Source organism: Spinacia oleracea, chromosome 2, assembly GCF_020520425.1.
Source record: "Spinacia oleracea cultivar Varoflay chromosome 2, BTI_SOV_V1, whole genome shotgun sequence".
NCBI lineage: Eukaryota > Viridiplantae > Streptophyta > Magnoliopsida > Caryophyllales > Amaranthaceae > Spinacia > Spinacia oleracea.
Window position 1 is genome coordinate 30,793,202 of NC_079488.1, and position 14,391 is coordinate 30,807,592.

Consider the following 14,391-nt stretch of genomic DNA (forward strand, 5'->3'; position numbering starts at 1 on the left):
CAACATGCTCTTCTGCACATCTGCATTGACTGTCTTGCCCATATCAGCCTGGAACTCAGCCAGTATAGCTCGTAGGGCACCCACGGACACGGGCATGTCTGGATTTTCCTCAATTACTGTGCCTGATCGAGGATCTAGGTGCCCACCAGGGGGAGTGCGGTTCGCCTGCTCGTCCTCCTCACTGAGCACTTCCACCTCGGCGGCATGACGCGGTGTGTGCCCTGCTGCAAAAATCCGGGCGGCATCTCCAATGATTCTTGGAGACGACGTATGCTGCTACTCGGTCGGCGTTTCCCTTTCCATCGGTGGCCGTTCCACCCGTACAGGCCGCCCAGCATCATTTTCCTGTCGTTGCTCATCCATACTACCGTACCTCCCCACAGACGGCGCCAAATGTTGTGGGGTTTTTCCGGGAGACTAGATTTGGAGGTTTCCGGTAGCCAATGTTAAAACAAGAGGATTGTTAGAGAGAGAAAGTAGAGAGAAGGCAGAGCAGTAAAATGTTCTTGATTGTATTCTGTTTGTGACCCCTTTTTCTAGGGAAATGGGGCTATATATAGTACTAGGTTACTGTTGGAATAACCTTACATTCCTTTTACATGATTGGCTGAGGTATGAGAGGAGGACACATGTCCTTCCCTCTTACAGTTTCCTGGCCCTTTTAGGCAGAAGTGGGCTGTTAGGGCCTTTGTGCCCATCATAGAGTATTTGCTACGTATGCTCCTTAGGTATAAATACAAAACACATATTTATATACGTACATAAATACAAATACACATACTTTGCAGGTACGTAGACTGATACTTATACTCCGGAATAGACATCGTATGGTTTTTGCTTACGGGTCGTAATACGTGCCACGTGTCACATCTACATTGGTACACGATGGCACGATAATTTTGCCCACAACAACAACCATTGGAGATGCTCTTAGTTGTATCATCAACTAATAATAAAGATGTTTGGTAACAATGACCGTTGGTTGCTAATTTACAAATTACAACAGCATTAGTATTGGGGTAAAACAACCATCAAATATGTGAAAAAAAACACAATTAATTCCGTACATGCTCATGTTTCTATATATTAATCCGCTTAGTCAATTATAATCGTAAGAGATGGTACCCAACAAGCAAGAATGATAGTTTCCAAGCAAATTGATCATAATATATGTTTAGATTTTTTGTAGTGCTGATCTGGAAGAAAAAAATCCTGTGAATAAATATTTGAAAATGTATATAAATAAAACACCCCAATCAATCCATGATACATTGATGGTAAAGAATCAAATCTGGCCCAAGGCCCAATTGTAAGAACACCTGACAAATCAAACCCAATACTCTAGCTTTAAAGAATGAAGAAATGAAAGAAAATCGAACCTGACCAAAAGACGAGACATTATACATCCTTGTAATAAGGTACAAATAATTCATGCATTTCATAATTTACAACACCAAACAAACATCACAGTAACCGAAATGACCAGTGAAGATCATTTTGTAACACAAACCCAACTCTTAGAGATATATAGCCACACAACAACGAGTTGGTGCCGACCAGTGAAGATCAACTTCGATCAATGCTAACTTATTTATCTCCTCTGTGAATACTTCAGAGACGAAAAAGAAAAAGAAAAATTAGAAACTAATTAAAATCGCTTTACAATTATTACATATATTTGAATCATATACTCCAATTAGCTTCTTGGAAAGTTTACCCTTGTTTATGTTTCTTAGCAGATTGTGTGTCCATCTCCATCTTCTCGAATAAGCTTCCATCATATACTCCTCTAATCGTATCTTTTTGTAACAACCCATTCTTGTCCTTGCACAGATAAAATAGAATCTTCCATTCTGAAAAGGCCCCGACCCTTCAAAAACAATGACACAATTTAACAATCATGTAACATGAAACATTAAACATTAAACATTAAACATTAAACATTAAACATACTTGTATGCACATAAATATGAAACTTGATTCAGAATTTCAAGTAAAAAAGTAGTGCTAACCATCCTCCAAAGTCCTTTGGTTCTCTGTTTGCCTTCAGCATTTCACCAAGTTCATCAGAAGTAAGAGCGTCTGAATTTGTTCGTGCATGTTTCCTAAAGATATCTTCAAACTTCGATTGTACAAACCTTTGATAAAATACACAAATAGTTCAACACACATAATTTTGTCCATAAGAAACGGACGGTACACTTTGCAAAGGGGCACCAGGGTAACCCTCTCACATTTTCCCCTTGCCAGTGAGAAGACATTCATAGAAGTTAAGTATGCGTACAACATACCTTCCTTGTGAATCATAGACACCAGAATCACTCCCGTGTTTGGCTTTGACGATGTTCTTTATCTCTATAGGGAACAACAAATTAGGAAATAATTTCCCCTGGATGCAAAAATAAACCAACATAAAGAAAATGTCAATATTAACTTATGGAAATTGATTTTGGCACACCACCTTTTATCCAATTTAACACATGAATATACGTAACTATCATTACTAGGCTAATAGGTGTAATATAAGTCCCATTTTGCAAGTGTCGTTGATAGGTTTCCTTGCTTAATAGACTAGATTGCAATTTGCTTTTTTTAACCAAGGAAACGTGGGAGACTTCCTCTCTTTAAGCGTAGTCACCAAGGATTAACGAGCAACTAAAACGGAAATCCATAATATAAGTGTTAAAAATATTGGGGCAAATAAAGCCCGGTAATTAAGCAACAAAGACTCTACACAATCAATATAAGTCTACAACACTATAATGTAAGTAGGATATTTAGGTTTATATTAGCTTAATTATGTACATACAGAATATTAGCAAAAAAAATTATCTCTAACATGTTGTACGTACTTAGAGAAACATGCGTACAGAATATTCATATACTATGTACTTAAAGAAACGATGTATGGAGTAATCAGTAAGAGTTTTTATTCTACGTAAAGAATATTACCGGATTTTTTTTAATTGAGGAAATACAACTTCTATGAATTGAAGTTCAATGCATAATCCACCCAAATCAAACCTCTTCTCTGCCAACACCTTCGTAATTAAGAATTTTCATTATTTTTTCTTTTTGTATCACCCTGTATTTTTTAAGTTTTGAGATTTGAACCCGTGACATTTGCGTCATGTTGGCACTGATACCATGTCAAATAACCAACTTAACCAAAAGCTTAAGCTGATGGTTGAAGCCCCAATATTAGTTTTATACTATATCAGTTTTCTCCTCCCCTCTCATACTTCAATCTCTATCTTTTTCAAACAATTAATTTTATCACTTTCTCCCATAAGCAATTGAACAATATTGTATCAAACTCTGACCCACCCTCTTCTTTATTCTATTACATGTTCCATAGATAACCCAACCAATATTTAACATGAATAGAAGTGTACCGCTTAAAAACTAGTTTCCTAAGGAAATAACTTCGCTTTGATTTTTGTAATAGCATTTGTTTACATTAACCATCACTATTAATGAAAACTTATATATGTATGTTTATTAAAGTGAATTGTTATATAACGCTCTACTTTTACACAAAACGCCCTAAACTATCCTACTTTCCTATTTTACCCTTACTAAACTCCAATTCCCATTTACCCCTTTCACTTGATGTCTCATCTCATCTCATCGCACTTCCTTCTCTCTCCTGTATTTGACACTCACTTGCGGTTGATTGTGCAACTCCACCATCCTTGTCCCCTCTATCACACTCCGGTTATCGCACACACAACTATCACATTTCTCCGCCGCTGCCCAGCCCCTTGGTCGCTTCTCTCTTTCTCTTCCCCCGCCCTCAGCGCACACATAACACCTACGTTGCGCCACTCAGTTTAGCCATCAGGTTCTAGGCGGAAGGTGGTGTAGTGGTGTTCCTTATTGATGTAGGGTTGATGAATTGTCGAGTAAGGGAGCATCGGCGAGTTGAAGGCCATCACATTTTTCTGACTAATTGGCGGTGCTCTATCAACTGGTGGTTTATGTGTTTGGGAAAAGTAAAAGACATTGTAAAAGAAGTGAGAGGAGATAAGAGGAGTTGTATAAAATAGGACGTTTTTGCTTAATTTTAGGGCGTTAAATAACAACACTTTTATTGAAAGTTTACATACCCATAGTGTGCAATATAGTGAAATTGTATTACGTGATACAATTACTAAAAAAAATTCAACTTAATAATAATAGATTTTGATACTTATGCACCAAATTGATTTCCATTCTTTTACACATAGATAGCTAGCTAAAATTAATAGAACAAAACACAATCCATCGTACACTATGTTGGAATTTACATGAGAAAGTATTATTGCGCTTTTAGTTAGCATTGTATTTTTGGAAGTAATTTCATCTTAATTTTTGAGTGATAATTGAATAAGTGTAGAATAGTATAAGAGAATGTTTCATTTCATTCTTGTAGGGAAATGTTTACTTTCTATCGGCTATTAATAAATTCTAGTAAATGAACTAGTGTTGCCCTAAAAAATATAGTAATCGTATATATTTTTAGTAATGAACCTAACCTACTCATACAATGGAGGATTGCATACTTATAACACTTGTATGTCGGTAACTTGAGTTTCCAAACTCTCGCTAGATCATTCTACTCTTAGTTAACTAGATTAATTATTATAATTCTAGAATTTTAAGTTTCATGCTTCTTCTATTATTAGATATTTCTTAGGAATACTCTCGACTATAGTTCACATAAAGCAATTTTAGATTTTTCTAGATTAATATTACTACTCCCTCCGAGTTTTTTTTTAAAACTTAAATCACTTGGAATGGGCACACTTATCATTGCATCACTTGACCATTAAATGTCTCCAATTTTGTATTTGTAAAAAATATAAAATTTAACATTATAAAATTATGTAATGTGGCCAATGTAACAACATTTTAGATAATAACATTTGATTATTATATATTGGTAAAAAAATTCAAGACCAAACTTATTATATGAATAGCACCAAAATCTAAGTGATGCAAGTAAAAATAACAGACGGAGTAACCCACAACACGGCTCAAGTATCCAATTTTCTTGGGTCGGTTATGAACTGCTTCATTGCCCCACTGGCCAATTGGCCATCATCCTACCGACGACGGTCTTTAACTACCATGTGATATGGGGCAATCATTCTAGACATGTCAATTCACGACCTCATAAACAATATACGTACGGTGCATATTGAAACGCAAAATCCCATTTATTATTAGCACCAAATAAAGAAAGATATATTGAATTCAACAGAAAATTTACAATTAATGAGTTTTCTGAGTTGTTCTTGCATTTTATTGTGAATTATACGCATAATATTGTGTAAAACGTACTAAAAGTAGGGCGGTCCAAAACCGGACCAGATCAGAACCGGAATCAAGAAAGGTTTGTGGACCAGACAGGTTTTTCCGGTCTGGTTCGGGTTTAGACCGGTCTTATTATTTTAGTAATTGTGCTTAACAACCTATTGTTTTGAAGCGGATGTATCTTTTGTCTGTAATTAAACAAATATGTCTATTAAATTTACAAAACGACTCAGTTGTATACAACTGTGTACCTTTTACCTATTGGTAAACATGATTGAAGGAATTATATTTCAATCTATATCAGACCAAAACAAGTTCAAATATGGTAATCATAAGTTCAAATATGATACTGATACGTTAAAAAACTGGTACTCGAAAATTCTAAATTTGTATTCATTTCTCAAATATGATACTCAAAAAATTTCAAAATATGTTAAAATTATCGCCTAGTTCTTAGATATGTGTTTAAAAACACAGACTTAGACATAGGTACCCAATATAGTCCTAACATAGTCCTAACATATTATTATCAGGTTATCCCTATCCCTCGTACTAAACGGCGCAGTAAAATAATAATGTTTGAGAAGCGAGAAAAATACGTACCGGGCGTGTTTTGCCACTGAGGCCCATGTTTATGAAAAGGGCGGCAACTGTGGATAACGCAAGACCGCTTCCAATTGCACGAAATCCTACCAACAAAAAAACCCCACAATTTTTACATTATATAAATGATGAAACCAAACCAACACCCTCATCGATTAATCAAAAACCCAACTCAAATCAATAAAAAATAATAAGTTAATAATTTAAAAAAATTTAAGGGAATGAAGATTAAGAAGCACCTTGGAAGGTCTCCCATGGATAAACAACACCATCATGATCCCTATCGAAGAACGAAACATGTTTCACAAGAACATTCTCTCCTGTTCCTTCAACTGCATAATCCATTAATCCCACAGCAACTATTAATAATAATTTCATAACTTATTAAGCATGATTAGTACAAGTATTAATTGAAATTAACTTACCTTCATTCGAGACATTATCCATGTTTTAGAAGTAATTAGATTGATGTTTTTCTTGTTAGCAAAAGAAGGTGATGGGTAATGGAGGAAACGTTGAGAAAAGGCGGTGAGATGGTTAATGAGAGAAAGCAATTATTATTTATAAAGTTAAGAATGTGTAATAGTAAAGTGACCAAAGATACCGTCTTATACTTATATTTATATTTATACTAAGTTTTCCTTCCGTCTTATATTACTTGTATCATTTTGACTGTTTGCACTATTTACACAATTTATTTTGATAATATTTTATTTTACTAGCATGTGAAAATATATGCTAGTAAGAAAAAGTGAAATATTTTGTATATTGTTAGATTTATCTTTATAACTATATTTTTGCTCGTAAATAATTGATGAAATTGATGTTTAAAATTATGCGTTGACAAACGTATTTAGTCAGAATGATGCAAATCATTTACGACGAACCTAATATAAAAGTAATAATTGAGATTGCTTTATGTGTGAATGAACACGTTGCTTTTACATTATGTAACGTCTATTATTATTTGTAAATATAACCGCTTTTGTGAGCTGGAAGCATAACAATAACAAGTTTGCCACGCTTTCAGTTCAATTCTTTAAATGTGTGTTTTTTCTTTTGTCGTGGATTATAATTTGGATTTGGGAAGTTTCTTTACTTATCCCAATTCTCTTCTCTTCGTTGACAAGGAATTTATTAGTAGTAGTGTGTTGAAATTCTTGCAATACTTGATACGGATGGACGTAATTGATTCGTACTAGACTCATTGACATTTGTTAGCCAAATATAGGATTAATAGATTATGTAACCGATCTTTAATTAGGCCCGAGATTAACAAACCTCAAACACTATTTTCACTAAGGGGGTGTTTGGTAAGATTAGTGGAAATGGAATGGAAAGGATTTTGATAAGAAGGGGAAATGGTAATAAAAAGTGTTACCTTAAATGATTGTTTGGTATTATTATGGAATGGAAACAATTATAATGCATTCCTTTCTTTTTGTTTGGTATGATCAATAGTGGAATGGAAAGGAAACACGACTCTTATTTATTTATGCATATTTTTTTCAATTTTAAAAAAAAGGAAAAGAAAAATGCAAAAAATTGGTACGGTTAATTACAAGAATATTTCCACTCTTTAATTCTCTCTCCTCCAACTACAAGCAAACTCTGTTTTCATTATTTCTCTTCAATTAATTTGTCTTCTTCTTCTTTGATTTTTTGTTTTTTGTTTTATTCATCCTCAAAATCATCAGACCATCAAACATCAAAATCATTAACACCAGATCATCAAAAACAGATCATCGTAAAGGCAGATCATGGCTCACGAAGTCGTGATCATTTGCAATTACCATCATCCATTATCACGATTGTTTACAATCAGCATTTGATCATCACCCACCATCAAATTCAAATCGCGACCATCAATCGTAATCATGTTCGATCATCATGAAAACAATCAGATCAATCGCAAATAAACCCAGAAATACGTTGATGTTGATGATGATGATCAAATGCTGCAACCCATGAACCGTTTCCAATGATGTTGATGGTGGATGATGATGATCAAAGGTTGATGATCAACGGTCGTGAAGATAGATGAATGACAGGTTGATGAGTGTTTGAGCCGATGGAAACGGTTTTTGTTTCCTTGGGATTTTGAGCGGAAACAGAGTGGGGGGATGTGTTACCGTCGAGAAACGGTAATTGTTACCTCCAATCACTAATCAAACAAAAAGTAACGGCAATTGTTACTTGTTTCCGTTTCTTGTGTTAAAAAATGGCATACCAAACACCCCCTAAATATCCCTATTGCAAAATTTATTACACAAAATACTCATTCACATCTTAAAATTGTGGGCGAATGTACATGAAAAAACCGTAAACAAATTAATAACTAATACTACCTATGTTCCTTAATGTTCTTTATACTTCCTATTTGCACGGACTCCAATGCAATATTTGACCACTTATATATCCTATTTCGTATGTGAAAAAATTATAAAAAGTTAATATTTTCAAAATACATTTCGAGACCAATCTAAAAAGATCTTACATGATAAAGTTTTGATTTATATAATATATAACAGTGAGAATTTACAATCAAAGTTTTAATACTTTGCACACATATTCCAAGGCGTAAAGAACTTTAAAGAACAGAGGTAGTAATTGACAAGTGTTATTTTCATATTTTGAACGAATTTATTTACGGATTTGGTCAATGACAAAAGGTGAGATGGGAGATAGGGTCATTAAGGGTATATTCGGTGTGCGTGGCTGCTTCCGAAATCTGATGGGCTTAGGGATTTTCCGGAAACCTAGGCTTGGAGCATGGCTCCGGCGTTGGAGATTAGCAGGGGCGACGAGAGACGTGGGAGGTCGGCCGAGAGAAAAAAGAAGTAAAGGGGAGAGAGAAAAGAAAAAATGGGTTAATAAGATGTTGATTATTGCCCGATGGGGTCATTATAAGGATATTTTGTGTATCGAGTTTTGAAATAGGGGTTTTGGTGAATTTTTGAAACTTGAGAGTTATTTGATAAATTTCCTTAAAGCTTAGAGGCATCTCATGAAAAATTCGAAAAATCTATTTTAGTTAAAAATTGTATTTGGATAACCCTTATTTTAATGAACTTATCATTTCCGGATTTATCTAAACTTATATGAACTTATTTTTCCTAAAATAAGTGAAAGAAGGTGAATAGCACAAGAACTAAGCCTAACTTTCAAGATTTTCTTGGAGATTTGACAATGACTATCATCACAAAAGGTTAACCTTGATGAAAAGATTATAAAGGTTGAGTAATAATCAAACCTTGTTGGATCTGGTAGAAAACGCTTAAACTAAGAAAAAATAAAAATGAGAAATTGCTATGAGAGTGCTAGTAGAAGGCAGATGATAGATAAGTTGTTGCTATTAGGCCAAAAGGCTAATAGTTGGATTATTTGGATATGATTTAGTTCTAACTTCTAAATTCTTGGATATGATAAGTTGTTAACATTGTTCCACTAGTTGCCTAGTGTTTGTAAATGTGTCAATGAATGTTGACAAATGTCCACACGTTACTCCGACTCTTCATTTTACCTCAATTATCCGTATCGGATTCTCGACACTTCGGCATGGGTACGGACACTTCGACACTTCATTTTCGACTGAAATCCTGGAAAATTTTCACAATTTAGCCGAGTCGGACACTTGAACACGTACCCGTGTCCAACACTAGTACCCGAGTCCAAGTAACATAACTCACACATCGAATGACCCATGTGTGTTACCATTAAATTTGTCTCGAAGTATACTCTCACATACCAGCTTTATAAATTCTTTTACTCATTTTATCATTATTAGAGATATTTGTGATCAAAATAGTGCGTTGAAAATAATAAAAAGAGAATGTGGCTAAGCATTACCCTCAAAAGTTAGCCATGAAAATGTGGACAACCATAGAATGCCCACCAACCACACATACATGTACACTTTTTCCACTAGTGCTTGCCTTTGCTCCATTAGTCTTGGGGGTCTCTCCAACTCTAGTTACATACTGTCTCATTCCCACTGCATGCTGTAAATCCACAAGAATAAACATCCAATTGAAGGAAGATCAACTAGCTAATTGATCTTAATTAACTACTCGGGACTTAGATTTTAAAGCTCATTACATTGTTGTTTGGGCATCAATACACATGGGTTAAGACGGCAAGAAACTGCGAATAGGCGATAAGGGCAATACCAATTATAAATGGAGGAACGGAATTCGAACATAAGAACTATCATACACATATATATATATATATGCCTTCAGTCGTAATTATTAAGGATAGTATATCAAGGAGATGATATCTCCTTGATTATAGACTTAGAATATATTAATTGATTGATTTCAATCAATCAGAATAATTTAATTTAGTATAGTAATGAACCTAAATAAGAAGATTACAATCAACTATATATGGTAGTAAATACATTAGAATAAAATCTATACTAAATTAAATTATTCTGATTGATTAAAATCAATCAATTAATATATTCTAAGTCTATAATCAAGTATACTATCCTTAATAGTAATCACTATGTCAAAAACTCATCGGTGATAAGAAATGATTGTGAAGTTAACTAATGTTTGGAAATACTTAATCAGTAACAATAAATAATCAAAGAAAAAAGGAGAAATTATATACCACAAAACTTGCCTTCGTTGCGTCGTTGTATAGCCATTGTCTTAGAAGCGAGTTCAGTGCAAGTTTACAACCGATTCAATCACAAAACTCGGGCATCACCCTCTAAAACGATATCCTTCTCTCCTAACCCGTGCACCTTAACTTGGATATCTGAATTACTTAAAAGTTGCTCCGAAGACTCTAAACAAAATATATAGGATTTAATTAATTTGTGTTTAGTACTCTGTTTCTCTCAGTAGATCTCTGGCCAGATATAAATTTGAGGGAAATTATCTCATCAATTCGTTCTCAAGTTTTAATTTTTGTAATTTTCTTCAAGATTAACGTTTTTTTTTCCCCTCTCTATACCAAGGTAACGTTTATTAGCCAACCAAAATCCTCAAATGTAGCGACTAAAAATGTGGTGACAGAGCAATTATAAGAACCAACAAAACAAAAACATTAAAAGTTGCCGTTTTTATTATGCGAGGTATGCGCACAATTTAGCTCCGGTAACACAGGGATTTCGTGAAGTGGCCACGATGAGCCCGTGAACTTCACTCATCCACTAATTACTCTCTTTGTTTCAGAATTAGTGCAACGGTTTGACTAGCATGTAATATATGGAGTATCGATGTATAAATTTGACCAGCGATATTTTTAGTTGTCAATTACTCATTACAAAAAAAACAACTCCGTAAGAAATTAATATTATAAAAAAATACATCGTGAATCTGTGATTAATTCAACAACATAACATATGATAACATTTTTTAATATACATTAGTAAAAAAATAATCAAAATAAACTTATTTGCGTGTAAAAAGTCTGAAAATTTTATTTTTTATCAGCTTATCTTATCTAAACTTGTTTTTTATGAATTTATCTTATCTAAACTTATTTTGTCTGTAATAAATAGGGCTGCAAATAAGCTGATACATTCACGGACGAGCTCGGACAAAGGTTGGTCAAAGCTCGTTTATTTCAATTGTGTTTTTTTAATATTACTCGTTTATAAAAGATGATTATATAAGAGTATGAATATATTTTTCCTTCCATTTGGGTTTTGGGGCTATTTACATACTCTTTTATAATCAACTTTTTATAAATGATATGCAAGGAAAAATATATTTGTGTGAGATCTTATTAGAATAGTCTCAAAATATACTTTTAAAATATGTAACTTCAATAAATTTTTGTAGTGTATAATGAGAGATAGTAGTGGTTAAAATTGTGCAATGACAAACGTGAAACAATTATAAAAAAACGGAGGAAATATTATTGTTGGGCAATCTTCACTTGTGAATGCATTACAGCATTAATTAATGGTGTAGCGCACCATACAGCAAACCCGGTGAATTGCGTTAAGCTACACCCTCATCTCGGCGTTTGTTCACAAAAAATTTGTTTGAAAAACACTTGTCTACCCTTCTTCTAATGTATATGTATATCTGACCATAACTTTAGATAAGTTAAGTTAAGTAACCCTCAATCAAATTTTTTGGCAACAAATCTAAATGTAACTTTTTGTTATCCCGTACTTGCACGTCATGCTGTTTAGGAAGTAGATACTTGACATTGACATACTCATTTCTTGTTCTTTTGATCAACATATGTATTCTGTACCGTGTACGTATAATGTGTAAATTGGGCGTGAAACATGATGAAGATATTTACTTCGTATAAATTTTATCCAATATTTGAATCACGCAAATTTTCTGTTAGACTGTTACTCCATAGATCGAATTGGACGTCATCTTAAATCTTAATCATAAAACACAATCAAAAGCCCAGACATTAATGACGACTTTTGGTCAACAAGTACTACTTTCTTAGACAACTTCTGAAATATTTATCAAAGTGGGCTATGGCCCATTGATTTGTAGGGTTGCTTAAATGATTAAATCATTCCAATATTTTGTGCCTTTGGGCCTTCTTATCTTTCTTAGTTTCTTTCCTTTTTGGCATAATATTGGTGTTGAACTCTTTCCGCTTTCTTTTATTAGTCCTGTTTATTTTTTCAATATTTAATGGTAAATTTTTTCAAATATGTATTATAAAAAAATATCATACATTCTCTGTTTTTTTATATTCTCGTCTATGATAGTCTCTTGTTTCGATGAGTGATGATGGGTGTAAGAAAAATGTGCAAAAAGTAAGAGAGATGTAATAAATTAATGGATAAAAAAAGTGAAATGTTCTTCCGACTTATACAATATTCTTTATTACTCCATGCTGATTATTTATAGTAGTAATATTTACAAATTTATTTATTTTCAAAAATTGTACAGAGTATTTTTTATTCCCTTTAATAAAGGGAGGAAAAAAAGTACCAAATTATGACGTCACCTCAAGAGTCAAGAGTTCCCTTATATAAAGAGACTACTTTAGGGCCCGTGCAATGCACGGCTACTACTAAAACAATTTATTATTTTAATAGTAACTAAAAGACTTGTGATATTAGGAAAATATGAAAGTAAAAAGGATATATGAAAAAGAATAAATTCAAAGTTGTGTAAAAAAAAATATTCAAATGAACTAAATTTGCATATTACAACACAAAGTTAAAAATTAAAGTCGTTTACTTGTATGTAGAACGATCTAACAACGTTAACCAAAATCGAATGACTCAAGACTAATTTTCGAAAAGACCCGAGCATAACCGAGTTAGTCAAATACAACATATTTTGAATTGAGTAAAATCTTGATAAATAAACTTATATGTTAGTCTACTTACCATGTATTATTATTTTAATTAACATTCTTACTTACCAGTTACCATGTATTATATTATTAATAGTAGACTAACATTAGAAGTTCATTTATCAATATTTTTTATATTTCTTATCAGGTTAAAAAGTTGTACTAATACATAAATAGAATTATATCATAAAGGAAAAAATAATATTGATTTAGCTTTCCTCCAATAATATATTATGCAGTACACATTTATGGTAATGAAAATATATTTTTATCTTAGTTTCCTAAAAAAACGTAATGTAATTTACTTATTTTAAAGTAAAAAAATAAAAAAACATTTTGGTGGGAAAAAATCGCACCAGAAGATGACACGTGTCATTCCTGGTGTCTCTTTTAGTATATATAGTAATAGATTTGCAACACCCTTGCGACATCGAGAATATTGTTGCAATATTTTACGCAACGACAAGTGATTTTTTGCAATGACTTTAATTGTTGCTTAAAAAAAAGGGGTTTTCTTGTATAATCTCCAATTTTAAATGAGTTATCGGTTATTTGTGTTGACTCCTATAGAACCGATAGTCTTGATGCTGTGGATTGGAAAATAAGATTTTTATTAATTATTGCTAAAAAAATAGGATTTCTTGTAAAATCTCTAATTTCAAATGAGTTGGTGTATTTTGAAAATTTAACGACTTCTGTCCAGTACTACTTAAAGGGCCTAAAGGCATTTGTGTTGCCAATTTAATTGTTGTTTAGGAACAAAAGTACAACATGTATGCATTTCTCTTTGTGGAATCAAAACTGCTTTGCAAGATTTGATTACTATTAACACAGTTTCCTTTTGCCAGAGATAATAAAAAGGAACAAAAAAAAAAAAGTTGAATAAAGTGAAGAAAACGGCATTGTTTAGCTGTTCATCAGGCAATGTTGAAGCCTTTATCCTATTTTATAGAAAAAAAAAGTGTAGAATTCTGAACTTAAAAAATACGAAGTAATAAATATTTAAAGGTGACTAATATCTTTAAAAATATAACAGAAATTGAAATTTTAAATAAAAATTAGAAATAAAAAAAAAAAAAAAAAAGTAAAGAAGAAATGAAGAAAAGGGGAAAATCACTTTAATTATCCTTTTCCAATTCCAAATTTCCAATCAACTTTATATTACTATATTATTATAAAGTTAAATAGTAT

General features: G+C 32.8%; 1 protein-coding gene across 3 annotated transcripts; it reads right to left on the reverse strand.

Moving 5' to 3' along the window:
* Positions 1 to 1,380: 1,380 nt before the first annotated feature.
* LOC110805904 (probable peroxygenase 4) lies at positions 1,381 to 10,871 on the reverse strand. 3 transcript variants are annotated; one of them, XM_022011521.2, is made up of 8 exons: positions 10,531 to 10,871; positions 9,751 to 9,902; positions 6,141 to 6,233; positions 5,902 to 5,987; positions 2,292 to 2,389; positions 2,013 to 2,138; positions 1,718 to 1,870; positions 1,381 to 1,609 (listed from the first exon to the last, which is right to left on the reverse strand). In XM_022011521.2, exons 2-8 carry the CDS (start codon positions 9,845 to 9,847, stop codon positions 1,588 to 1,590), a joined length of 675 nt encoding a protein of 224 aa, XP_021867213.1. In that variant the 5' UTR covers positions 9,848 to 9,902; positions 10,531 to 10,871; the 3' UTR covers positions 1,381 to 1,587. The 3 variants fall into 3 exon arrangements, with proteins under 3 accessions (XP_021867213.1, XP_021867212.1, XP_021867214.1); XM_022011520.2 differs by having other exon boundaries at positions 10,519 to 10,871; XM_022011522.2 differs by lacking the exons at positions 9,751 to 9,902; positions 10,531 to 10,871 and adding an exon at positions 6,327 to 6,492.
* Positions 10,872 to 14,391: the final 3,520 nt, after the last annotated feature.